Source organism: Clarias gariepinus, chromosome 4 (genome assembly GCF_024256425.1).
Source record: "Clarias gariepinus isolate MV-2021 ecotype Netherlands chromosome 4, CGAR_prim_01v2, whole genome shotgun sequence".
NCBI lineage: Eukaryota > Metazoa > Chordata > Actinopteri > Siluriformes > Clariidae > Clarias > Clarias gariepinus.
The window spans coordinates 15,662,151-15,689,194 of NC_071103.1; the positions used below are offsets into that span (position 1 = coordinate 15,662,151).

Sequence of the window (27,044 nt, forward strand, 5' to 3'; positions counted from 1 at the left end):
TTGACAATACTGATCTTGCAAGAACTATTTCTAAACAGCTGATAACAACTGATGGCTGCTATTACTTAATTACCCAGTGCAAATGACAGTACATATTTTCCTGCCACTATTCTATAGTATTGTTCTAGAAAAAAATCCAAACTTGGATTTTTAACTTTTGAACTGTACTATACAGTATATACACACATAAAATCTATTCTCAAGTATTCTTTATTTAGTTGTACTTAAGGAACAACCAAATGACTCAACTTCAAACTTCATTGTATCTGTCAAATTAGCAAATGGAAAAATGTGACAGAGATACAGGGGACAGGCCATATTTCCAAATAGAATAACCATGTACCATCTTTGGATTGAGAAGCTCCTGTATATATGTGCGGCAGAGTCTTCTATCCCAGTCATCAGTGATGTGTCCTCCATACATGATCTCCCCTACCAGATACCACAAGTCCTCCCATGGCACCTCAACCAGACAAAAATAAACACAATTATCATTAGCTTTCTGCACAAAATTTATTTTATTCATCTATATCTATCTACTGTCTATATTGTATATGTACACATGTATATATATTGTATATATGTACTATATTTATATTGTATATATGCTTATTATGTCCTATACTATTATGTCCATGTACTTTCACAGTGAGTTGTGATCTGACAGCTAGTCATGTAAGATCATATCGTGATTGTGTGACAAAAAGAAAACTACAGTGATGTGGGCGTCTGGAGAAGAGAACAGGGTGTGAGTGCGAACCTCAGAGCTGATGACAGAAGCTGGAAGTTCACAGTCATTTGTATCTGTATTGTTTTGCAAATTGCTTCCTTCATCAGGCCTAATTGCAGTGATCACTTATGGAGTGGTGCGAGATGTCACGCGCAGTGTGTGTAATTACGTTTAGCGTGACGCTTCATTGGCCGCCTAATGAATCCCCTGTATACGCACGTACAGGTTAGTGTTTGGTTAACATAATGAAGGACATTCGTTTCTTGTTTTTTTTTGTTTTTTTTTTGATGGAAGGGGGGGATTGTGCTGGCAAGATAATTGTGACCAGCATGATGCAGAGAAGAGAAAAACATGTTATGAGATCTCACAGAAACAGTGAGATGTCTTTTTTCAAGCCCTGATCCACCAATCTCACTGAAATCACCAAGCAACAATTATTTTTTCCAATAAATTACTTAAAAGATGTATAGCGAGAACAAATCTTGTCAGTGTTAGGTGTCTATGCTCTACTTACTTTTGAATTGACCTCCAGGTAGTTATACAGCACATTAATGGAGATGGTGAGGTCTCCAATGTTAAATGGGTAGCAGCGATTCCAACCCTGAGGCCCAAACTTCCTCCTCTCACTGACACAGGCGTGGAAATAGCAGAGAGAGAACAGGAGGGCTTTAAACTCCTGCTCATGAGAACACATCTCCAAAGTTTCCTAACGACAAACAGACAGAAATAAACTATGATGAAATACACTGGAATGCATAATCATGTATATAAAATTCTCCATTATTTATTATTTAATTAAAAATAAATTTTAGGTCCAATGTCCAAACAAAAATCTTTTAAAATATATTTTTCATTCTTAATAGCATCCGGGGAAAATCTTACATGTGGCCAAATGTCTGTCATATTAGACTACAAAGTCCTGATAATGACTTAAATATTTTTCTCTTTTCATAACTTAAATGTAACAGTATTTAACACAAAACTGGTTTCTCTACTATCCCACTGTAATACCCGCCTGCCTACCTCAAATTTTATTTCTCTGATTTAATCCATAAAAATATGGAAAAACATGCCTGCCAAATTTTATGTTTGTATTGAAGTCACTTTTATATTTAAATTATTTTTCTTCTATCATGTGTGCGCAGTGTGTTACTGTGCATGAATGTTGTAGACATTTAAAGAGACTGATTCCTAACTCATTAAACTTACACACTTTACCATGCCATGAGTCATAAAATACAGTACAATGATCAGCCATAGCATTAACACCACATAACTTTAACACTGATTATCAATAAAATTTCAGTAGACCGGTGACTGAATCACAGGCATCTCTGTCCGTCCTGTTCGATCCCATGGAAAAGCCAACGCAGCACTAATTGCTGGAAAATGGTAATTCCTGTGTTTGTTAATTTTATTATTCATTCATTCATTCATTCATTTATTATTAGCAATGAGTAGGTGATTACAGAGCCATTAATTTAATTTTAACTTTGCAATTAAAATTTTTAATTAGTAAATAAAATTTGATAAGTTTTCCCAAATGACCAACAATATCAGCCTTTTGATCTTTTGATCTCTGTCTCGTGATCTCAAACCTGGTTGAAGTTGCATAATGCAGAATGCAGACTGGCATTCATTCCTGTAGGTGGCTCATTGGTCAGTTTAAGCGCACTTTCCAGTATTCCTCTGGGAATGATGTGCTCCTCAGGGCTCGGAGCAGGTTGTCCGCTCATAAACACTCTGTACTCTGGGTGAGCGTTTCGACCTGTACTCTCCAAAAGACCATCCAGTTGTCCCAGCCAACGCTCCACTAAATGCACATTCTGATCAAAAAATAAAATAAAAATCATAGTCTTCGAAAATGTCTGTGTGGTAAAAACTAATCTTTTTTTTTTTTTTTAATTTAAAACAAACTGGCTTATCCAGTCTAATGGAATAATGGGAACTGCCATAAAAGAGTTACAGAAGAGTGGTTTACTACCTGCAGAATGACCCAGTGGCCTTTTGTGGCTGCCATTTCTAAAGCCTTCTCAGCCACATTCTCCTGTCCCTGTCCCAGTGAGATGTTGTGAAGGTTCCCTCTGTCTATGGAGAAGCCCAGCTTCAGGCCTACACAGCAGATTCACCCACAGCAAATAAAGCAGTTTGTCATTTTTGCAGTGAAAAGGATAACAAGCCCCTATGACATTCAGAGAGATTTTTAAAATTATATATGCGACAAATTTGTTTTTATGGCAATAGTGCAGATTTTTTAATTCTGGCTAATTCCATCACTTTTCAGGCCAGAAAAATGTACACATACTCATAAAATGAAGCTGGATATACTATATAACCTATACGCCGGTATTAAACAATTAAAAAATATATTACCATCAGGTTGGCTCAATGTCAAATATTTGTAAATGTTAGGGATTGTAAAAATAATACATTCCTTATAACACATACCAAGTGTTTCTACATCTTTCAGTGGGTTGACGCCAGGAGACAGGATAAAGAAGACTGGGGTTGAAGGACTGCTCTCCTCATAAGATTTCTCAAACTCTGTCCTGGTGGTTTCCACATATCTGCAGCCCAAACTCTCCTCCACAAAGTTCCTAGCATGAACACAAAAATAAAACAAAAAATCTGATATACAGTAGGTGTATCAGATAGCATTTGGCAAACTATATACAGTGTACTGTATAAGCTAACGTGTCATTCACTTGCAAACATGTCAGTCATTTACAAATAATATTTCCATCATTTCTCACAGGTATTGTCTAAGACCTGTACATTGTAAAGACATTGAAGTGGCATTCACACCTGAGCGCATAGCTCATCCTGTCAGGCCGCATCGCTCTGAGGATAATGAGTCTCTGCAGAGGATTTTTCTTCTTCCAGTCCAGAGGGAGGTGCTCTCTCTCTGGACACTCAGACTCCACTATTTTCCTCCAGCGTTTAGGTGAGCCTTCGATGTCCCGGTCCAGACCACGGAATGCCTCGACTGCTGACAGAGCCTGGTGTGAAGGTTGAGATTATGGATATTAGTTCTGTATACTAAATATGGTGTCTTTGGATTTCTCAAGTCTTATGTTTATGATAGCTCAACATGTGAGTGGCATTCAGCATGTGGTAACATGCTGTCATAGGAATGTCATCTGAAATTCTAAAAGAAAAGGTATAAAAAAATTATACACATTAGTAAAAGTGTAATAAAAAATGAAATTATAATCATGTATCATCACCAGGTTTTTTTTCAGGTTAAGATGTTGAAAGCATCGAACTAATCAGCAGGTCAAAGGTTCAAACCCTAGTACGACCAAGGTGCCACTCTTGTGGCCTTGAGCAAGCCTCTTAACTCTCAGCTGCTCAGACATATAATGAGAGAAATGTAAGTTACTCTGGATAATATACCATTTTTTACATTTATGGCATATACCAAAAGTCATAAATGTAAAATGAATGGTAACTTAATATAGTTATGTAATAAAGTTGTGAGTGGAGAACCCAGGACAAATTTGGAGCCACTTAATTAAATTTTCTTTACAATTCCTTAATTCATTTGAAATTTCTTTTCAAACATCATCTGCCACTGTATCATGATTTCAACTCTAAATTCTAAGGCAATATAATTAAAAAAAAAAAAAAAACACCTCTAAAAACATTTTAAACACATCCAAATTTCAGTACTCTTTATAAATCCAGATTTAAAATTGATTTGAATAAAATTCCAGAACCATGTTAAAAGAGTTTTATGTTCTCAGACAGTGTTTACCCTGATGGCTCCCCAGGCCTGAGCAGACAGGAAGCTGACAGGACTTGCACTGCTGAACTCCACTGGGAAATGCAAAAGAAGATCCAGCTCCTCTGACTCAATGGACCCTTTCATCAGGAGAATCTAATGAAACCAGATAATTATGATTAAAACACAGTGCCTTGGTATGACCTATGTCATATCTTTGTTTGGCATCGAACAACTATGACCCCATACTTTATACAGGGATTAGTGACTTGAATCTGCTGGATTGTTAACATGAATTCAAAGCTGTTATCAGAATTGTTGCAATATGCAGTAAGCACATTGTGCAAAAATAATAATAATTGAGAAGCATCTTCTGAAAAGGAATTGCTATCTGTAGCCACTCAATTGCTCAAATATAATAATAAAACATGAATTGACAATGCAAAATTACCTAGTCCATATGAAGTATTCTTAGAATTTCTTTACAGCAAGGTACCAGCTTGGTTAGGAGGTCATGACAGTCATTTGGGGCCAGACACTCACTCACTCACTCATCTTCTATACCACTTTATCCTGGATCCAGGGTCACAGGGACCTGGAGCCTATCCCAGGAGACTTAGGGCACGAGGCGGGGTACACCCTGGACAGGGTGCCAATCCATCGCAGGGCACACACACATACACATATGCTCATTCACACACTACGGGCAATTTGGGAATGCCAATTAGCCTAACCTGCATGTGTTTGGACTGTGAGAGGAAACCAGAGTATCCGGAGGAAACCCACCAAGCACAGGGAGAACATGCAAACTCCATGCAAACAGAGACAGGAATCGAGTCTGACCGGGACTCAAACCCAGACCCTGGAGGTGCAAGGCAACAGTGCTAACCACTACACCACTGTAGTGGTGTAGTGGTCACGCAGTCCTGCTAAAAAGGTAATCTATTTTATCTATCGAATTAAAGACCATGTCATGTCATTATTAGATTTTTCATATTTAATTATGTGACACTGAAAAATAAACCCTGGCCCCAGGTTAACTCCGTTTGATGGGGACAGTACATGTACACAGACAACAGGAGGCAAAACAGCTGCTGCACTCACAGGGATTTGCATCCTGCTCATTCCCTTCTGTCAGAGCTTTGTCAGTGCTGACAGCCTGAGGGAGAAGCCTGCCTCGACTCTGAGGGTTAATCAATAGTAACGGGGCATGCTCCTCTGACAAGGCCTAATTGAAGTTAATGTAAGGGCAGAAAAGTGCAGTGATTGATGTAGATGACAGAGCACTGGATAAGTGAGGGAGGCAGAGAGGTGGGGTGGGTAGATGTGCCATTCTCCTTACCTGAAAGGCAGTGTGGGTCAAAAATGTGAGTCTGTCCTTTTGGAAGAGGCCCTGACTGGTGAACATGAAGACAGAGTAAGTGACGCCCTCAGTGAGGGAGTGAACACGCAGCGCCACATCTTCATCCGGTGGAGTTTGCTCGATTGCTTTGTGGAATATTGAGCTAAAAGCCTACAAACGTGAAGGAGATCAATGCATCTCCGCAATGCAATATATTTGTTTACGACTTTTAAAACAAGTTCAGAGGAATCGAAAAACCCTTTATATGGGCTGAATTCTCTCATCTCGTATTTAAAAAAAGATAATGATACAAAATGGAATATCAATATAGTGAAGTTTTACCTTAAATGAATACTGGTACATGGGATTGATGTTGTGTAGCTCTTTAATGATAAAGTAAAGAAGAGTAGCTCTCTGTGCTACAGGACGGTAGAGCTCACGGGTCTCATTGATTTTCATTTCATTCTCTCTCGCCTCTAGGACCTGGACGAGACACAGAAACAGTAATATTTCTATATCCACGTATACCACATATTGCTCAAAAGAAATGTTAAGTTCTCCTGTTTGCTAATTATTATGAACTATTATTATTTGAAATTATTATGACATTTATTAGGACAGTTTAAAACTCTATGCTCATCACATTATTATGCAACAGTTTGAAGACTGTAGTTTTATTCTTTTACTGTATTATTATAACACCACAAAATTCTCTATATGATTCTCCCACCTTGTTTTGGATGCGTGCAGCAGTGGTTTTTGTGTTCTCTAGCTGCTCCACTAATGCTGCGTCTCGGAGGAAGCTTCCCTCTGCAGTAGACAACCTGCTCAGCAGCTCATCCTCCAACTTCTTCAGCTCTATCTGACACAGGTTCTGCTGGGTGCTCAGCTCCAACTGCATTAGAAAAGATCAGACTTTATAAAAGAACTGTAATCATTCAATTCGATACAAATCAAAAGTCAGATGTGTACTTGTGCATATTATGAATAATTTTCCCTTTAGTCAGTGTGTGTGCAGTTTGGTGGTGCGGTGTTGTCTGTCTAACCTTCATGGTCTCCAGGTCAGGCCTCTCATGTCTGACCACCTGTCCCAGGAGCTGCTCCTCCAGGCCAGCCTGCGTCACTGTGAAGTTAATGAGGGTGGTCTGGGCTTGCAGCTCAGGAGGGAAGTCAGGGTTGGACAGCTTTGTGTGCAGAAGAAGCCAGAACCTGCTGTTATACTCACAATATCTATCACCCAGCCTGATTAACCTGTAGACGAATACATGTACAGCATAAATTACATGAAGCGGAATACACAGTATCATGTGACCAAACATATCTTAAAAAAATGATTCTGTTTATTGTAAATGATCGTTTTTCCATGACTGAAGGTGAAAAATCAGTTTAAAGAAGGGTTAAATGTTTCTGAAAACCAGGGCCACATAAATTACCCTGTGAAAAAAATTAACAATCTATAATAAAATGTCGTTTTAGCGTCACTTTTTCAGCTCTCTAATTGGAGCCAAACAGAAAAAGATGACAAATGTAACTGCTAGCCACCACAGGCAAATGATATTAAATAAAACCTGGAAGATTATATTCCCAGCAGCCAATATTTATCCCAATCTGTATTTCAATTAAATCAAGCCTGGCTGCCCAGACCTGGTGGCTTTTAATTTTTCTCTAATTACCCCTTACTAGTCAGCCAACAGCCCTGGTTTTTACGCCAGAGCTTCCACCAAAGCCCGGGTCTGCTTCAACTCTATATCTTCACAAGACGGAATTAATGTACTATTGATAGAACCATTACTCTACCAAATTAAAGTCCCAGCTGATGGATTGGCTCATGCTCCTCTGTCAGACATGAAAGGAATAATTAGTATTCATTACTTTGCACTCTGCAACATTCCAATTATTAATGAACTTCAGCTGTGGAACCGCACCAGATTCATCACGGCTGCTGCGGCCGGACTGAATTGATCATGGGTGGAGAGTGGAGTGTGGGTCACCCGCAGGAATAAACTTATAGTCAGATTAAACACGGGGCTTCTGGCACGGGTCACCAGACACAGGTGTGCGAGTACTTTACGTACTTCGGAGAATGTAACCCTGATAACTAAATGCTGAAAAAGAGGTGCTAGGAATATTTAACACATTATACTGCTTTTTTTTTTTTTTTTTTTTGATTAGATCACATCTGTGACACATCTAAGGTAAAACACAAAAAATACTGAAGCTCGGTGCTTCTAGGGCAGCCTTTGTTCTTCTTGATTCTTAATTGTTAATGTAACACCTTCAATCACATCTGGAATATTCGATGAATTTTTATGAAGATTTGCTGTCACCACCAGCACTCTGTGGGAGCTGTCAGTGGATAAAAGTCCACTTGCTGTCCAGGTCTCTCTAGTGCCTCGAAGCTGATCAGTCACTTCAAGAGAGCTGCTCCATATTCAAGTCACACAAAGAATATGAGCAAACAAATGCACATCTATCACCCACCCTGAAAGCAAGATCAATACAGCTGCCCTCACCTCAATTCAACTCACGCAACACTAATTCATCTACAATTTAAACAGTAAGCTATCATATTGTACTAAGTCATATCTGACTACCGGCTTTTTCAGCGCTAACAGAAAATCCACATAAAACTGCCTTCTCCTAAAGATGACATGCAAAATATAATTGGTGAAAAAAAAATCTAAGGAAAATTTTTTTTATATGTATGGCTAGACATGCTTTCCTGTAAACATGCAGTTTCAGTGTTTTTTTCTTTTTATGTGATCTGAATTTAAATAAAATCAGTGCATCTCTTGCCTTCCATTGTTGGTCGTATTTCTGGCTAGCAGAGGCTCCAGAATTGTGTCCAGTTTCTCCTCTACATTCTCAATCAACACAACGTCACCACAGACCAATGCCTGTTCAATCACATCCAGATATCTAGATAGGAAAATAAAAAAAGGGCAAAATAGAAAAAAAATATGTATGGTGATACTACATAGTCTTGAACATATGCAGTATATCACTGTGCAGTCGATAAACATCAACACGATAAATGAAGGTGATACAGGAGGATATTCATGTTCACCCTTTCTCTCCATGCTGCAGCACTCTGAGCCCAGGTCCATAGAGGTTGAGGAGCCACTTGCTGGCCTGTTGCTGGGGGTCTACAAGGAGTGGCCAGCGCTGGCTGCAATTCAGGATCACAGCGTTCTCCACAGACAGCCTATCGGGCGGCAAGCCCTGGTTGTGCCAGGCGGCAATGCTGGCTGGCTCAACCAGCAGCAGGATAGGATCCAGGCCTTCTGTCAGCGGGATGAGGGGCTGGAACACAAGGTGTGAGGAGAGGAAAACACACAGTGAAGCTATTCAGATCAACGCGTCACTGATTTCATTATGCACAAAACAGAAAGTATTAATGAATGTAAAATAAAATAAAATAAAACCCAGAATTTTACAGTACACAATCACTCAATTAAAATAAGCCAAATACCGTACTCACTTTCAGTTCTTTGAGGAAAGGCTTCCATGTGCATTCTAGAAGCTGCTGCCTATAAGGCTGTGTAAAATATCCAGCATAAGAGACAAAGGCTGCAGCCAGTAACATATCCCCACACAGCGTCTTACGCTGAGACTCCAGTTCCAGCGCTGCTTCTGACCACCGCACTTTCTCCGACTGCACAGAGAAAAATGAAAAAAAAAAAAAGAAAAATCAGCTTTCTCAGACCTCTGCAGAAGTAAAAAGCTACTTTGTAGTTACAGTTCAAACTTTTTCCCACCATATAAGTGTTATTTTAGTTCATCTGAGTCATATATGGTTAAATCCATGCAGGCAACTTTACGGCATCAATTGTCAGAGGTGGAGAAAGATGACCATATGGCCCATATGGTGATTATGTTCCCTCCCCATTGATCATCCACACTTAAAGAACATAAGCAATAAAGTATACAATTGTAATTCACCTAAACTGGCTTTGAAAATGTAGTTACGTTTTCACTCCGCATCAATTTAGTCCTCATTTACAACTTCAATAATATGGCTAAGATGCTACCGCAGCGATAAATCTTGACTAACATCGACTATGCAGGGTCGAGCATGCAGAACATGTCACATAATAAATTGTCAGACAGTTAAAAATCACTATCATTTTTTGCCTAATGTATTATGGATTGCTTGGAATATCACTCAGTCCTGGCTGAAGTGTTTTTAATTTCCAACAGCTGTTGAGGCTTTGCGGTGAGTTAATGATTAAATATAGATGGGCTGATTTATTAGTCTAAACACTATTGCTTCCAGGTCAATGGCATAAAGACAAATCATCTGTCTTGATATGCATAAAGGCCAAGCTGTCCCATTCTAGTCCTATTCATTTCTCTGAATAAGGAAGTAGAAGGTTTTGAGAGAAAAAAAAAACCCCAAAACAAAACAAGAAATCACTTAAAGAAATATTACATTAGTTTCATTTCGCATCAACAGGGGTAACGATTTTGGATAATCTTAATGATAAATGCTATAGGAAAAATGTTAACATATTTTTGATATTTATAATACTTTTTGACACAAATACAAAATTTTTACATTTTAACAACTGATTTGTAATAACATTGAAAATAAAGTGTATTATTTCCATTTACTTTCATTTTTATTTTAGGAGACTTTCTACAGTCTACTATATATTCAACAGAATGTGCTACAGTATCTAATCATCTTGTAATGTTCTGGTTGTATTAAGTATAAACCAAACCATATACATAATTTACTATTCTGGCAAAGTAAAGAAAATGCCAGTAGGCTTTCAAGTCTCCCTCTCCCTCGCCCTATATTTGGCCAGTGTCCACTGATCTCTTGGCCAGTTCAGTGGCTGTTTTATCCCGGGGCATCCCTTCCTTCCTAACTCAGCATCTCTGTTTCAAGCCAAAACTATAATGCGTATCAGAACCCCAAAAGCATGTAATGGAGCCAGATGCTGACCCTAGGCCTACTTGCTCATGTAGTACCTGCAAGCCTCCCACCAGCCGACTGGCCAGCTCGATGGTCTGTCTGGTGCGGGTCACTTCCTCCTGGCAAAGCAGTTTCTCAGCTGCTGCTCTCTCAAACTGAGCTGTGAGGCTCTGCAAGTGTTTGTCTAGATCCTGAATATAAAACACACACCAACAGAAGAAACGACTTGTCTTATTACACAACATACAGTAAGCACTACAATTTTAAGCATGCTTAACCAGTCTTCTGGTACAATAAATGCTTTTTCACCCTTAAACAAATGTAAACTTTAGCCCCAAATTAAGGTTAAACAGAAATGAACCAGAAAACTTACATCCAGTTTCCTTCTAATGGTGAGCAGTTTAGCTGTAGCATTCTCCAGATCAGTGTTGGCCTGAGAAAGAGCCAGTCGCTTTGGCACAATCTGACAGTACACCTAAAAAACAGATTATTACAGAAATTACCTTACATCATACCAGGGTCTATATACACTCACTGAGCACTTTATTAGGAACGCTATACTAACACAAGGTAGGGCCTTCCATTATTCTCAAAACCAGCTCAATTTTTTATGGCATGGATTCCAAAATATATGAGAAACATTGTTTTAAGATCTCCTGTTCGTCCACATCCTAAAGGAAAAGCCACTTACTGTAAAAACTAATTGTCATATTCATGAATCCAATTTAAGAAGACCATTGCTTTGTGACACAGGGCATTATCATGCCTGAAGTAGCCATTAGAAGATGGCCAGCAACAATATTCACATAGACCATGGCATTCAACTGATGATTGATTGATATTAACACCCACAAAATGTGCCAAGAATACATTCCCCACACCGTTACACCACCTCCACCAGCCTGGACTGTTGACACAGGGCAGGTTGGGTGCATGAATTCATGCTTTTGGTGCCAAATTCTGACCCTACCATCTGTGTGCCAGTCTTCAGCTGTCCAGTTTTGGTGAGCCTGTGCCCACTGCAGCCTCAGCTTTCTGTTCTTGACTGACAGAAATGGTTCATGACATGGTCCTCTGCTGTTGTAGCCCATCAACATCAAAGTTCAACATGGTGTGCATCCCGAGATGCTACATCTGAGATGGGTCTACATGATTTCGTTTACTACATGATAGGCTGATTAGATAATTGCTTAAATGAGTAGGTGCATTCTTTTTATTTCAAATTGTAAACCGTTATAAACATTTATTACATAGAAAACAGTTTTCTCTTTTGGCTTGTTTTTCATCATTTCTGATTCATTAAAGTAATTAATGACCTGGATGTGAATCAGCATGTACCAGGTGGCAAGTAGCCTTTTAGGGGGTACATTTAAGATTAGTGTCTAATGAACTGCAAATATGTACTGTATCATTAAGATCTTTTAAAAAATGCAAGAAGGTCACAGTGAAGAAGTCCAACACATGGGCTATTAAAAATGGAATTGTGAAAACATTTTATTACAAATATATATATATATATATTTTTATAACAACAAATTGCATATCTTAACCAAAGAAAAAAGCATGTAGTAAAAGTGGATTTTATGTGGTTTTGAAACCACAAACCAATGTACACTGACTAATCAACCGTGATTTACTGTTTGATCAATAAAGCCGAAAGTGATATACATTCAAATAATCTCACTGAACATTTTCACAAACACCATTTTTCTTTTCTTACCTCATAGTAGCGCACAATATTGATGGTCCAGGCACAGAGACCAGAAGCAGCATAGGACTTGGTACGAACATGGTCAGGGTGAAACTCTGGATTGCTGAGGTATTCCTGCTTCACTGTACTCAAACATTGCTCAGGTATGTGCTCTTTATCATAATACACCAAGGCCTGCAGAAAGTCATCCAGCTACAGAAAGAAGTCTGGGTCACTCAACAATTAATGCAACAACTAATAAGAAGTGTTTTTTTTATAGACTAATTTATATAAACCTTATGATTATTTGAGATAATACAGTTAAAACCTGTTTTAAAATCATCCTTAAAGCAAAGAACCATACAGTCAGTTACATAAGTATTTGGACAGTGAAGACTTTCAGCTTCTGTTAAAGGGGTTTAACAAATGTTTTGCATTGACCATTTAGGAATTACAGGTATTTCTTACTCATTTTTCATAAGCTTAGGGGCAGTCAGACTACTGACTATTAAGCGGTTACTGTACATCTCCAATTGTGGCCTGCTTCTTAGTTATTCCTAAAAAGAAGAAATGCATTGGCAAGCTCGGCAACACCAAAATGACTGTATGACTACAAAAGGCAACTGAAGCGGATAATCTCAGAATTTATTTCTTGTTGAAGAAAAACCCCTTCACAACATTTAGCCAAGTCAAGAACACTCTAAATCAGGAGGAGGTAGGCGTATCATTGTCAAAGCCTAAAATCTAGAGATGCCTTAATGAATGCAAATCCCCGTCAAGCTGCAAACGACTGGCAACACTCAGGAACAGGAAGACCAGATTAGACTTAAGTAGAAAGCATGAAAAGCAACCTGATGACTTCTGTTCATCAGGATTCTTTGGAAAGGTAAAAACCAAGAATAACTTGTATCAGTATGATGTGATTAGAAGATTTTAGAGAAGGAACGGCAAGGGTCTTGATTTGAAGCATGCTACATCATTTGTCACAAATGCTGGAGAAGTGTTATAGCATGAGGATGTATGGCCGCCAATGGAACTGGTTCAGTTTGGATGGCCTTTAACAGTACGGATGAATAATGACTCAAATATACCATGAAAAGGAAGGCCTGGAGGAACATGGTCCAGGGGGTCGCGATGGATCGAACGCAACTTCGCAACTAACAACAACAACAAAATACCATGAAAACAACCCAAAAGCCTCAAAAGGCAAATAAATGCAATGCCCTTAAAAGACAGAGTCAGTCATATGATCGCTACCTAATGGAGCATGCTTTTAACTTACTAAAGACAAAGCTGAAGACAAAAAGACCCACAAAGAAGCAGCAACTGAAGGCAGCTGAAGTAAAGGCCAGGCAAAGCATCTCAAATGAGGAAATTTCGTTTTATCCATGAGTTCCAGACTTTAGGTGATAAAAGATGAAAAATGATTGGCATCCAAGTTTTAGAAATATGATTATATGTACAAGTCTATGAAAACTAATAACTAATGCAACTAAGCTAATGCAATTTTTTGTGATTCACTGTTCATATGTAGAATGATTTCATGCTACATATTTATAATTATGTAAAAAAATTTCTGTAATTTCTAAACAGTTCATGCACTATTTTGTTTGTTAATCCCCTTATAATTGAAGATGAAAAATTACACTTCAATCACATCTTGACTGCTTCACTTCAAATCCAGTGTTACAGGGCAAAATACAAAAAAAAAAAGGAAAAGAAATGAAATGAAAAAAAAAAGGGTCATCGTCCAAATACTTATGAACCCAACTGTGTATTCTATTTCATCTCAGCCCTGAGTGCTGTACACATCAAAAGTGCCAAATCGGTCCTTTCTTACAGACCCAATAGATGAACAGGTTCTTTTTCATACCTAATACTAGACTATATCTAATGCCGAATACAGTTATAGCTTCACTTCACTGTTAGATCCAAGTTCAAATCCTGCATATGCATTAGAATAACATAAATCAGGATTTCCTATAGAAGGTTCACCTTTCCCATAAAGGCTCTGGCAGCCTTCCAGCTGCGATCTTTAGGAACACGTCCACGCGGGGCCAACAGGACCATCACTGCTGCCATCACATTTGTTACAGCCTCTGGAGGATTGGGAAATGTCTTTAACTCTGTCAGATTCACCTGTGCAGAAACGTTTTTTAATCAGCTGAAAATATTACATCATGCAAAAATCGCTGGCTAAAACATGGCCTGCTGTCACGGATGTTTTTGGTGAAAGAAAGAAAAAGTAAAAAAAGAAAAAGAGAAAAGTAATATCTTAATTTTCTTTACAGTAATCAGACACAATACTCATCTAGTTTTTAAAGGGGACATTTTTTCCCCTATTTGACATGTACTAATCACCTTATTAAGAGTATCTAAAGCTGCAGTGGCGGCCTCTAAAGCTGGTTCGGCTTTAATCAGGTCATCCTCACAGTCCCTCTGTCTCTGTGTCACTTCTGCCTTTATGGCTGCCACCTGAACAAACACAGCCACAACTGTAGTATCTGTTCCAACAGGATTCAGATACAATAAGCAAAGGGTCATGCTTACGTTCCGCTCTTCTAGATCCGAATCCTTTTTTTTTTGGCTCACTCTTTCTGTCTGTTGTCCAATCTTGGTGATCAGAGCCTCGGCTGCCTGGTTTTTAATATTCAGGTCTACTTCCTGAGAGTTCAGTTTCACCATAAGCTCTCCCACCTAGTATACATATTTATTTATTACCATAATGTTAACATTTGTAAAAATATTCTGTACCTGCTCACACCAACACATAAAATGAGATTAAAAAGACATAAAAGCAGTTTATGAATAAAACTTAATTTAATTTATTAGGCAAAATGTTCTCCTCATCAAATATAAACCTCACCAATCCAGATAGGTAAGTCAAGGCACAATGCTATAATAACACTTTTATAATGCCTTATAGACTTCAATGAGGATAAATAAATTTATTTTATGAATTCCGATTAAAGATGTCAGCAAATATAAGTATCAGTGTATATTCCATTACTTATTCTCTTATTACCTATTCTCTTTTATTATTTTTATAACTATATAATATAATTCTATAATTTATAACCATATAATATAATTCTGTTAAAGCAGTTTTTTTTTTTATTTACAAAACCTACATGTAAAATCCTCCCCTAAGTTTTACAGCCCTACCTTGCACCGTGTACTGGACCAAAGTTTTGTTTACAAGTGTGTGTGTGTATATATATATATATACTTTATATACTTTCTTTCTTTCTTCCTTCCTTTTACACCTGTCATAGAAGAAGGACTCAAAAGCATATACAGGAGGTAAGCAATTAAGCAAATCAATTATTTCTTTGCAACTGCACAGTTCACCAAGGGGGCAAAACTCAACATACAGAAAAATGTATAGAATAAATGTATATTAAATTCTAAAGACTTCAAAGAAACAAGCTAATCCACACCTCTGGCTCTGAGGTGACTACAGCATTTGGGGTGTTCAGGTAAGATTACCTGTGAGGCAGTGGTCTTCAGTTTATGCAGGCCTGAGTTTAGTCTGGTAAGCTTCTGCTGTAGCTGCATGTCTCTCTTCTCTAAAAGAGCAGCAAACAGTCTGAGCAGTTCCAAAAAGCTCTTGGGTGTGCTGTAGTTGTGCCTCCTCTCCTTCTGCCGATAGCACTCGCTCGCCTTCTTGACACTGGCATGAGCGTGGGCCATGAAAAGACTGATGGGTTCCTGAATGGCTGGCTGTAAAGAAGGAGAAGAGGAGAGAGAGAGAGCGAGAGTGCATGAGTGGTAGCTGGCTGGATTAAGCACTCTTTAACATCCTTGCCTGTGACGGGCCCTGAAATATCATCTTCATAAATCCTGAATTCATCTCCAAGTTTGTAGATACTGGACTTACTCAATTTGAAATTTAGGTGCTGTGAGTGAGAGCGAGCGATTAGGCTGGGAAAATAATGGCTTATAGCTGGTGAAACACAGAATATAGAATAAGGTGAATGTGGCTCATGGTCTCAGACTTTCTTCAAGGGTGGCTGCTGGTCTAGTGTTCATTAAGCCGGTGTTTATCAATGCATGATCTAAAATAAATTCACATTTCGATAGAATTTTATGATACTGTAGTACCGTTAGTCAGACAAATTTCCTCATCTAATTAATTTTAATAAATAAATCAACTTTTCTGTTACACAAAATATTACAAGGATTTCTGACACTTTCATTTCCAGTGAATTTTAGCAATACAATATTGGTTCATGAGCAAAATAATCTAAATAGACCCAGCCATAATTGTGGGAACCTGCATGCTAACAGCTGGCCTTGAGTAATCTGACAGACACACACATATATATACACACACAGTCTGGCAATGCCTGAAACAGCTGTGGCTCCTTAGAGGGCCAGTCTGTGTGTATTAATCACTGTTGCTTCATTAGCATAAATGATCCTGCTTAGTGATTGTTCCACTGGAGCAAGGAAAACAACATTACAGACAGAGAGACTGAGCGGGTGGGAGAATGAAAGAGAAACTGTGTCTGTCATAATGCTCATGGTGCATGTGATCACCCATTTGTCTTCACTTTAGAGTGAAACTAATGATGAGGGATCTTGTACAAGCTAAATAGTGTGAAGAAAGGACATTTAAACTGAAATCGAAACTTGAAACATCAATCGAACGCAAGGACCCAGTCTAATATCAGTACAAACACAATTGTTCATATTGCCCAACACAACAATCCTACTGTATGTGCAATATTTGTAGAACGTTTTTTGGTATGTCTCACTTCAATGCCACGAAGCTCTTTTATAAACTGCAGGCTGACAGATTGGAGTGCCTCCTGGGGCCACTCGTGGAACCAATTCACTGTAGTGCAGCTGAGCAGGGCTGGGAAACGGCGCGCACGGACACGCAGGGTGTTGCCCACAGGAGACATGCACAACACCACCTACACACATAAACACATAATACAAAAACACACACATACTTTATAAGCACTTCATTTTAAACTAGACAATATTCAGTCTCATCATTTATTTTTAGAGAACATGGAGCAAAGATCTTTAGAAAGATGTAAAACCTTAAGATTCTGGTGGACACGGTTTTTGAAGAACCTCCAGCAATTCTCTGTGGTGTCCAACAAACCGGATTCACGTACTTCCCTCCTCACTGCCTTGACTACAGTGTCCACCTCCTCATCGGACAGCAGCTCTCGGATCTCACCTGCAACAGCGCATAGAATCGCAGTAACACTTTATACTGCGTTACTTTATATTCAGCTTTAACTAAAGAAACTTTAGTTAAGACAAAGGACAAACAAATAAAGCATTCAACAAGCAGCAGTTCTATGGGTAAAATGACTTAGTTATGATTGGAAAAGTCTACAGTAACTCTTCACAACCATGGTGAGCAGAAAAGCATCATAGAAGACCCATCATGCTGACCCTAGAGGTAGAAAAAAGACTGTTAAGAACATTGGAAAAACATTGTCTGGTCTTAGGAATCAATTACCTGCTGCAGCATAAAGATGGTTTGATAGGATTGGCTTCAACAGCATGAATTCATGGATTCAACCTGAATGGTAGCAAAACTTCAGGCTGGTGATGAGGCTATAATTGTGTTTTCTTGCTATACACTAAGTGCCTTAACACACATCGAGCCTCTTTAGTATCCTTTTGGGTAACAGATCTGTTGATTAATCTGCATCAGTTTATGACCGCTATTTATCCAGCAGAAAATGTCCTCCAGCACCATGCCACCAGACACAAGTCAACTTAAACCGGGACCTTGAATATTGCTGTACTTTAATGGCCTGTTCAGAGAACACATCTGACTCCAAAAAGGAACATCTTTGGATATGATAGAATACAAGATTACAGCATGAGGGTGCAGCTGACAAATCATTTAAATTAATCATGCCAGTCCACAAAGAAGTATTTTAACACTTTGTGGAATCCAGAGTATAAAGGATTAAGACTCTTCAGAGAACAGCGGGTACTACTCATAATAAAGTGGCTGGTAAGAGTACATAAGAATTCAAATACCTTTTTTGTCTTGGTACAAGACTGAATGAGTGGAAAGCCACTCTACTATCTTTAATCCTTAAATATGAATAAATAACCCAAAGGTAATACTAAGGTGTAAAATATGTTTTAACATAACTTCATATTCTTACAGTTCTCTTCACTAAATTGTCACTAAAACAAGCAGGTATTTTTCCACTGTAGGTCCACACATGCTTTTAGAACTGAAAACCTTAAATAATCATGTCCTTTACTTTAATTCACACACTGGGAGCAGGTCTTTGACCCCTGGGTCTGACATCAGTGACAGATGAGCAGCACCATCTGTGTGTTCAAGGGCTTGATCCAATGCCACAACAGCCTGTCCCAGTCACCGTTAATCTACTTCACTTCCACCGCCACATTTACATGTGTTTTCCATTCATCAGACAAGCACACAATCAGGCCCCCTGTGGCATGAGATTGTGTATTAGTGTGTGAGGAATGGGCGTCCCAGGGGCAGTTAGAAAAGAGGCTTTAATTTTAGTTGCTAAGGATGCAATGCATCTGCACGTGTATATATTTGTGTGTGTGGGTGTGTGAGAAAGACCAAAGAAATCTGACCTGATGAGAGCAGGATGCTGATGATAACAAGAAAGCGCTCATCAGGGATCTGAGCATCTGCAAGCAGGAGCACCGTAGGAAGGTTTTTCACCCCAGTGTTTACACAGAGACCTGCTAGATCCACCTAGATCCACCAGTGAGCACAACAAGATTATATAGTATTATTAAATGAGGCAAACCTGTACTACATGATTAAAATCTATATTTTCTAGAACAAACTGAGCATTTTACATGCAGCCACCTCCCTTTTTCTGTTCTCTATTGTCATAAAGTTCAATAAAAAAACATCAGATGACAAAGGGTATTTTGGTACAATGTATAAAGGGCATTGCATATGCTGTCTCCAGAGTGTTAAGTGTGTTGATCAATGCAGCAGGCCTAAATGGCTCGAGATTCACACACCATGATGAATTAAACGATAGCAGCAGCCTCATCAATAGGGCATTGAAATATTTGCCCAGACTCTTTAATAGTATCTGACAATCCTTCGTTGTCGAGTACAGGCAGGACTAAATGAGATCAATGGTATGCACAGAGCAGGAGTGGATATTGATTAGAGGAAATGTTGTCTAAAAGAAAACATGATCTTTGTTAATGAATCACTGCCATTTTACATTTATCCACAAACTGATGGACAGTGTCATCTCCGCTAGTAAAAACAGAGCACAATATTATTGCAGCATTGATTTGTTCTCTCCTAGACATATCTGATATTCCCAGTATAACTTTTAATGTACTTTGACTTGCTAGTTCAAATTAGGGATCGACTATTTAAGGTGTATCACTATTTCTAAAAAGTTGCTGTTTATATTGTTATACAGTAGTTTGATGTTATGTATCATGGCCTGTTTATTCCATGAAGCTGTGTTAGTGGTTGCATCTCTCCTCTCTCATATTCTTCACACAGCCCTGCCCTGACTCTCCCTCTGCATGGGTGTAAATCTGGGGTTTATGATTTGTACTTCCTTGTTGAAATATATACTAGTGTACTAGGGTGAACTGATGTTTAAAAGTCAAAAAGTCTTGATAAAAATATGATGTGTAAAATATTCTACAGTGCAGCTGAAGATTGTGGCCATGAAGTCACAGAGTGAAAAATAATACATATTGAGGTCATGTATTGATGTAAATACAAAGATCACAAAAAACTTCAATTTATTCCCACATTTTGGTTAAGTCATATGAATGAGATGCCAAGATCTACTTAATGTTAAAGCTGCTCTGTCTAATAACAATGCCTTGACTCATACACTTAAGTCCATATGTTGACATGGAAAAAGAACACGAAAGCACTACCGAGGTTGGCAAAACTGCATCTAAACAAATGACAAAACAATGATCTATGGACAGGCGAGACCAAAGAGCAGTTGGTTTTCCATAATTACACTGGTAAGTACACGGTTTCCCCATATGCATCAATAAGTCTTAGCCTTCCATGATCCTCACCGGTTTACCTTCCTTGGACCACTTTTGGTATGTCATGACCACCAGTGTTTAGGAACATCCCATCAGAGCTGCAGTTTTGGAGTTGCTGTCACCACAATTTGGGCCTTGTCAACATCTCTTAAATCCTCATGTTTGATACATTTGATACAACAAGATATTGTAACTGTAGCTTCTGTGACAAGAGCAGCATTTCGAGCACTAAATAAGGTAAACATGCCCTCCATATGTACTTATTTCTCTCTATGACAACTCTGGGGTCACTGCAGTTTATTTCACATAAAACCCAGCTATTTTGTCATATGAAGTAGGCCTGAGTATATTGTATTATTTTTTACATTTACATTTTTTATTGTTGTATTCAACGATAACAATTAACATTTGTATTTAATAAAACAGTTTTTTCATTTCCATGTGTTGAAATGGTTTAAAGAAGGAATTAAATTATGTGTTTTTACATTATATTTTTATCACAGTCTGTTATAATAAATGTGATTGTGACATTTCACAATGGCTTTGACTTACAACTGAGCACAACTGAAAATACTAAGATATATATCAAGTATCGTCATATACAGAGGTATTATTTTTGGGCCATAATGGCCACAGCTCGTTCAAACAGATTAGTAGGTACACATAAGTTGAGCTGGCTACCTTCAGGTCCTGGATGCTGTATCCCTTGTGCAAGACAGGCTGAAAGGTGTTCATATCAGAAAAGTAGGCAGCCAGACGAGTGAGGCTTTGCTTGCCACTGCCACCCACACCCACCAGCAAAGCATGGCCGTGCTGGCACATCAGGATTCGGCTGATCCGACAGCTGAATGGTTTAATCACATATGCGCACAGACAAACATGGAATATAAAAAAACTGATCTCACAATTTTTTATTTACTTTTTTACTTCTCAGGCTTAAATTTTTCTTATGATGCAAAAGCATTGCAGTATTATGTCATATACTGCCTGGCCAAAAAGTAGCAGCTTCTAAAGGGTCAAATTATTGGATTGTATCAAGCAAAGAAAACACCTAAGGAGTTTGCGGAAATTACAATAATTGGGTTAAAACTGTACAAAGTATTATTAAAACCTGGAGGGATAGTGCTGAACTGTCAACTTTATGGAAGAAATATAAACAAAAAAAATGTCATGTGGTCTGATGAATCCAGATGGACCCTATTCTCTTGGCAATGGATGTGTCAGAGTAAGAAGAGATGTGCATAAAGTGATGCACCCATTATGCACAGTACCCACTGTACAAGCCTCTAGGGGCAGTGTTTTGATCTGGAATTGCGTCAGTTTGTTAGGTCTCGACTCAGCAACATTATGTGACAATAAAAAATTGCATCTGCATATTATGTGACTCAAACTATAAATGAGTGTTTCTGAAATAATGAAGAATCATTTTCACACATGATCTGTCCACACACACACTGTGCACCATAATCAAAGCTAAAGACGGTTAAACAAAATCTTAGCGGGTGACCAGGCAGTGTAGTTTTATCATCAACAGTTAGTTAATTAATACATGAATTTATTTTGGAAAGTACATTATAATTATACTTATAAATGTTGCAGTGAATCTGAAGTCTATCCTTAAAACAACTGGCCATAAGATGGAATAACTTACCATGGATGGGATGACAGTCCACTACAGGGCACTATTTACACAAACTTACAATGCCTAATTTGAGCTAAACAATACACCCATATGTATGCTTTGCGCAGTGGGAGGATGGAAATTACTTATGCTATAATCACAGTGTCAGTGAACCAGATCTAAAATTAGAGTTAAAAATTCAGCAGGGATAAAAATTTGCATTAGCATACTTCAGGGTATAGACATTAGACAAGGGTGATGTCAAAGCACTTACACATGTTGCATGGCTTCTTGGAACAACACTAGATTCATTGTGGAATGAAGCTGATTGTAGGCGTCCAGGGCAGCTGTCAGAGTGCCCTTCAACTGCTCCCAACCCTCAACAGGACCATAGCGAGGCTGCATGGCCCCCTTGCTGCTGTGCAGGTATATCAGTGGTTCTTGCAGCACAAGCTGCTTCTAACAACAATTTACAAAATGTATTACAGTATGTGCTCTTTTATTAAAGGGTCCTGTTTAAAAATGCATAGGCATACTATATGAAATCATATATGTTTATACATTTGTAAGTATGTACTCTTTTTACTTACCTCAAACAGTTGCTGAACAACTTCTTTTTGGCATGTGTGGAAAAGCTGGAGGTCAGCAGCGTCAGCCATGCGGTCAGAATATACTCTCCTGGACTCATGCATCCACAGCTGGACCAGGTCAGAGCTACAATTTACACACTCAGGTCTGGATAGCAATAGACCCTGGAATCACACATATACAGGCTATCAGAAAAATAGGTGTGTTTATGTTGTTAAGAGGCTGTATAGCAAAATAGCCTATGTTTTTCATTTTCTGGATGCAATAATATGGAAAAATTATTTTCTATATAAAAAAAATTTGAAAACATTCTTTTGAGATTATGACAGCAAGACATGATAGCATCATGCAATTCCTGCCGATTTTTCAAATATATTTTCATGCTGTAAATCTCTCATTTTATCACACCCGAAAGATGTTCTACTGATTGCACTTTCATGTTCATGAAATCAGTTTGGAACAGCTTTTGCTTTTCAGCCAATAGAAGATGGTAAATTGTGGCCATGAAGGGATGCACGTGGTCAGGAACAATACTCAAATAGGCTGTGGCATTCAAACAATGATTGATTGGTATTAACGGGCCCAAACTGTGCCAAGTAAACATTCCTAACACTATTACACCACCTCTACCAGCCTGGTCTGTTGAAACAAGGCAGGCTGGGTCCATGTATTCATGATGTTGGCATTAAATTCTGAACCTACCATCTGTGTGACCAGGCTATATTTTTCTAGTTTTGGTGAGCTTGTGACCGCTGCAGTCTCAGCTTTCTGTTCTTGGCTAAGAGAAATTGAATCCATCCTGATCTTCAGCTGGTGTAGCCCATCTGCCTGAAGGTTTGATAAGCTACGTATTGAGAGATACAGAATGGTAATCTGAGTAACCAAACCCCCTCTGTCTATTGAACCTGTCTGGCTATTTTCTGTTTACAGTTCTGATTAACAAGTTGTTTCTTTTCTCAGAACTGACACTAACTGGGTATTTTATCTTTGCAGCACACTTCTAAATACACTCTAAAAAATGTTTTTAGTGAAAATCCTATTAGTTTAGCAGTTATTAAAATACTCCAGCCAGCTCATATGCGACCAAGAAACAAAACCCAGGATACCAATTTTGTTATATGTTTATCATGCCTGCATAATTATGTATTCAGTATTTCCATTTATTAATTAAAAATTAGTGAATAAATAACATTATAGGAGAATATAGGCATGGCTGTGAAGAAAAAAAATAGTACAAGACAGACCAGTTTTCAGATGAGAACAAAAAACCTAATGTACGCTCCTGGGATTTGCATAAAAATAGAAAGGAGCGAGTATGAAAAAGTTACCAGAAGAACACATATTCTCCAGTAAGCTCTGGAGAATATGAGTACATAATTATGCAGACATGATAAACATATATGACAAAAATGGTACAGCATATATGACAAAATTGCTACAGCATATAATATGGTGCCTAAGACTTTTGCAAAATACTGTATATGGTTTTATGCACTGCACTGATGCCACACAATTGGCTGATTAGGTAATTGCATGAATGAGTAAGTGTACAGGTGTTCCTAATAAATTGCTCTCTGTGTACAAACAAATTATTTACAAAAAGCACATTCTCTACTCTTCTCACCTGGATGAGCTTGGAGAGGTCCCAGAGGCTGAAGAGGTGGTGAAACTTGTTAGCAGAGGGGAGGAAATGGTGAATCATTCTGTCATGTAGAGCAATGGCTGCTTGTACCACAGAGGGTACACTCCTGGCCACAGCTGTGCTGAATGGCAGACTTTGTATGTGCAGACTGAGAATGGAGCTGTAGATGGAGCTCAAAGTCTCATGTGTGGGGTTGTTCACTGCCAAAACTGAGAAATGCCTCTGCGCGATATTTAAATAAGGTGATATCAATCATCAGACATATTACAAATTACATTTAATGTTGTTTAATGTAATTGTGCTTATGCCGTTTACTTATTGATTGAAGCCAGAACTAGTATCCATGTCTAAAAAGAAGATTTTTAAACAAAAGCAATGCACAAGTTCAGACAGTGTACCTGTAGTCTGGGATTGATTGTGTAACTGCCTGCTTGTGGATTTAAACAGGCTATATACTGGGTGTTGTGTATCTCTTTCAGAGACAACTTTTGAAGGTCATACCTAGAAAAATAACGACACAGCATGAAAACAAATCTATATTTTAAATCAATCAATCAGTTATATATGAATAGAACATTTTTTCCCAACCAGTGTTTATAGTCCAAATGCTGGCGTATGAGAGTGTGAGGCTGAACTGTGCCATAACTATCTGTAGCTGTCATGTTCATGTCATCAACAAAGTAGATGAGTCTCTTATTTCCGGAAGGAGCATACTTCTTGCCTGCTTTCTTTTCCAATGGCCTCTCCAGCATCTCTGAAAATAAAGAAAATAAAATAATTATTTTTTTAACACATTGTATTTCCTGGATGCTACTAATTAGCAGGGATGCCATAATATGCAGCGAAAGTAAGAAACTGCTGGACTCTTTTTACACCAGTTTTTAGATTATTTCCTGTAATGGTAAGTTTTTTAAAAAGTGTAGTTACAAAAAAGTTTTGAACTTTTCTTTTGATAAATGCTTCAAAGCAAAAAATAAATAAAATAAAAAAATCTCTGATGAGTTTATGCAAATTAAAAGACAGTGTGAGCAAAGTTTAATTCATTTATTTTAATCTAAATAAAGCCGCTTCATGCCAAAAGTCTTCAGGTGCCAAAGGCTTAGTCAGCAGCAATAATGTTTAAGACAGTAAAAATAGATTAGCATTTCTGGCTCAATTACAATCAGGTATCTTAAGTTGTAAATGCTTCACGGAAAACAGCATGATAATGATCATAATTTTATGTGAGCCAAAAACACATTAAGATATTGCCATTTCACAGCTCAACACCTAACACATGACGCTAGCTAAATAGGTAAACTGTTAGCTAGCTGACCGAGCTAGACTAGCTAGCCAAACTTTGGGTATTTGCAGTAAGACATCTCTGTATAAAACTTCAGGTGTCACAGTAGCTTATAAGTAATGCTTAAGATTATTTATAATGGCTTTGCTAAATAACCAATGTAGCTAATGTAGTATGTAGTTAGAAACATGTATGAATTAAACTTGCAAGTCACTGAAACCTTAACAGCAATTGGCTAATTTATTCATTTAGCCATCTTGTGTGCATATTTTCATGGTTGAGGTGGTTGAGATTATCTTCAGCATAGCCCATGTGGTTAGTTTAAAAATATATGCCTCAGAAATAGCACATTATAAGTAAGTTTTACACATGATGATTTATTTGACCTTCCCACAATCCCTCATTTGATCATCAACCATGATGATCATGTAGAAAATTGAAGTGCCTTTATCGAAAGCATTAAAACATACAGTGCTGTAAAAAAAGTATTTGCCCTTTTCTTTGTTTTTTATTTGTATTTTTTTGCATATTTGCTCAGATTCTGTCGACAAAATTGACAGAATTGACAAAGGCAATTTCATCACAAATGTCAGTTCGATCAGTTCTCAAAATTTATATTACATGTGTAGGTTAAAAATAAAAAAAAGTCACTATAGCAAAATACAATGTGTTGTATAAACATTAAAATAATTGAACACAGAAAAGCTGATCCTGTGTACACGCCCATCTTTGTCAAACACTAATGAATATTAATGAGTATGCAAATAAAAGTGTCATATGACAAGGTGTCAAGACAAACAAGATGGCGGAAATCCAAACAAGTGAGGATTTTTTCTTTTTTGGCAAGTTCTGTGAAAAACTTGCGTGGGTTTTGTGTCCACCATGACAGTTGTTTTGAAGAAAATTATAATTATATATATATCTCATGTCATGTGAACTCAGTGAACCTCATGGAACTCATAGAAGTGGAACTCTTGGAAGGGAGCTTGGCCATAATTAGCATGCTAAATGTACAGGTTGCACAAAATGATTTTTAAAAATATTTTTTGATAGATAGCTATCATTACTTGTATAGTCTGAACCAATATTTAATTTTACACAAAGATAACCTGAGAAAATACGAAATACAAATTTTTAAATACTGATTAAAATGTGAAAAAGCTGTGAAATGATCTTGAAATGGGTGTTTCAACAAGACAACGACTTCAGACACACCAGTAAGCGAGCAGTATCTTGGTTTCAGACCAACAAGATTAACATTATGGAGTGGCCAGCCCAATCCCCAGACCCTAATCCAATAGAAAACTTGTGGGCAGACATTAATAAATGCTGTTTCTGAGGCAAAACCAAAAAATGCAGAGGAATTGTGGAGTGTAGTACAATTGTCACATATGTATACAACTAAATATTAGTTCAGAGATGCACAAGAAAGATTAAACTTCAAGCATTTTTGTTTAAACGGTAAATTCATCAGTAATAAAGATGAGT

General features: G+C 37.9%; 1 protein-coding gene across 2 annotated transcripts in view; it reads right to left on the reverse strand.

The window, feature by feature from the left end:
- LOC128520142 (dynein axonemal heavy chain 11) overlaps positions 1–27,044 on the reverse strand; it is a 55,502-nt gene that overhangs the window by 5,038 nt on the left and 23,420 nt on the right. For both annotated transcript variants that reach the window (XM_053494217.1, XM_053494216.1), the window contains exons 47-76: positions 24,863–25,028; positions 24,673–24,775; positions 24,257–24,496; positions 22,635–22,796; positions 22,319–22,503; positions 21,105–21,267; positions 19,008–19,131; positions 17,462–17,604; positions 17,168–17,329; positions 15,897–16,130; positions 14,958–15,104; positions 14,769–14,882; positions 14,403–14,546; positions 12,438–12,620; positions 11,091–11,192; positions 10,774–10,908; positions 9,278–9,451; positions 8,864–9,099; positions 8,593–8,715; positions 6,843–7,047; positions 6,527–6,691; positions 6,139–6,279; positions 5,797–5,967; positions 4,488–4,610; positions 3,536–3,729; positions 3,179–3,327; positions 2,715–2,842; positions 2,329–2,556; positions 1,245–1,436; positions 344–463 (exon numbers count right to left, since the gene is read on the reverse strand). In XM_053494217.1, the coding sequence (XP_053350192.1) occupies positions 344–463; positions 1,245–1,436; positions 2,329–2,556; positions 2,715–2,842; positions 3,179–3,327; positions 3,536–3,729; positions 4,488–4,610; positions 5,797–5,967; positions 6,139–6,279; positions 6,527–6,691; positions 6,843–7,047; positions 8,593–8,715; positions 8,864–9,099; positions 9,278–9,451; positions 10,774–10,908; positions 11,091–11,192; positions 12,438–12,620; positions 14,403–14,546; positions 14,769–14,882; positions 14,958–15,104; positions 15,897–16,130; positions 17,168–17,329; positions 17,462–17,604; positions 19,008–19,131; positions 21,105–21,267; positions 22,319–22,503; positions 22,635–22,796; positions 24,257–24,496; positions 24,673–24,775; positions 24,863–25,028 (4,856 nt within the window). The remainder of the gene's footprint in view (positions 1–343; positions 464–1,244; positions 1,437–2,328; positions 2,557–2,714; positions 2,843–3,178; positions 3,328–3,535; positions 3,730–4,487; positions 4,611–5,796; positions 5,968–6,138; positions 6,280–6,526; positions 6,692–6,842; positions 7,048–8,592; positions 8,716–8,863; positions 9,100–9,277; positions 9,452–10,773; positions 10,909–11,090; positions 11,193–12,437; positions 12,621–14,402; positions 14,547–14,768; positions 14,883–14,957; positions 15,105–15,896; positions 16,131–17,167; positions 17,330–17,461; positions 17,605–19,007; positions 19,132–21,104; positions 21,268–22,318; positions 22,504–22,634; positions 22,797–24,256; positions 24,497–24,672; positions 24,776–24,862; positions 25,029–27,044) is intronic.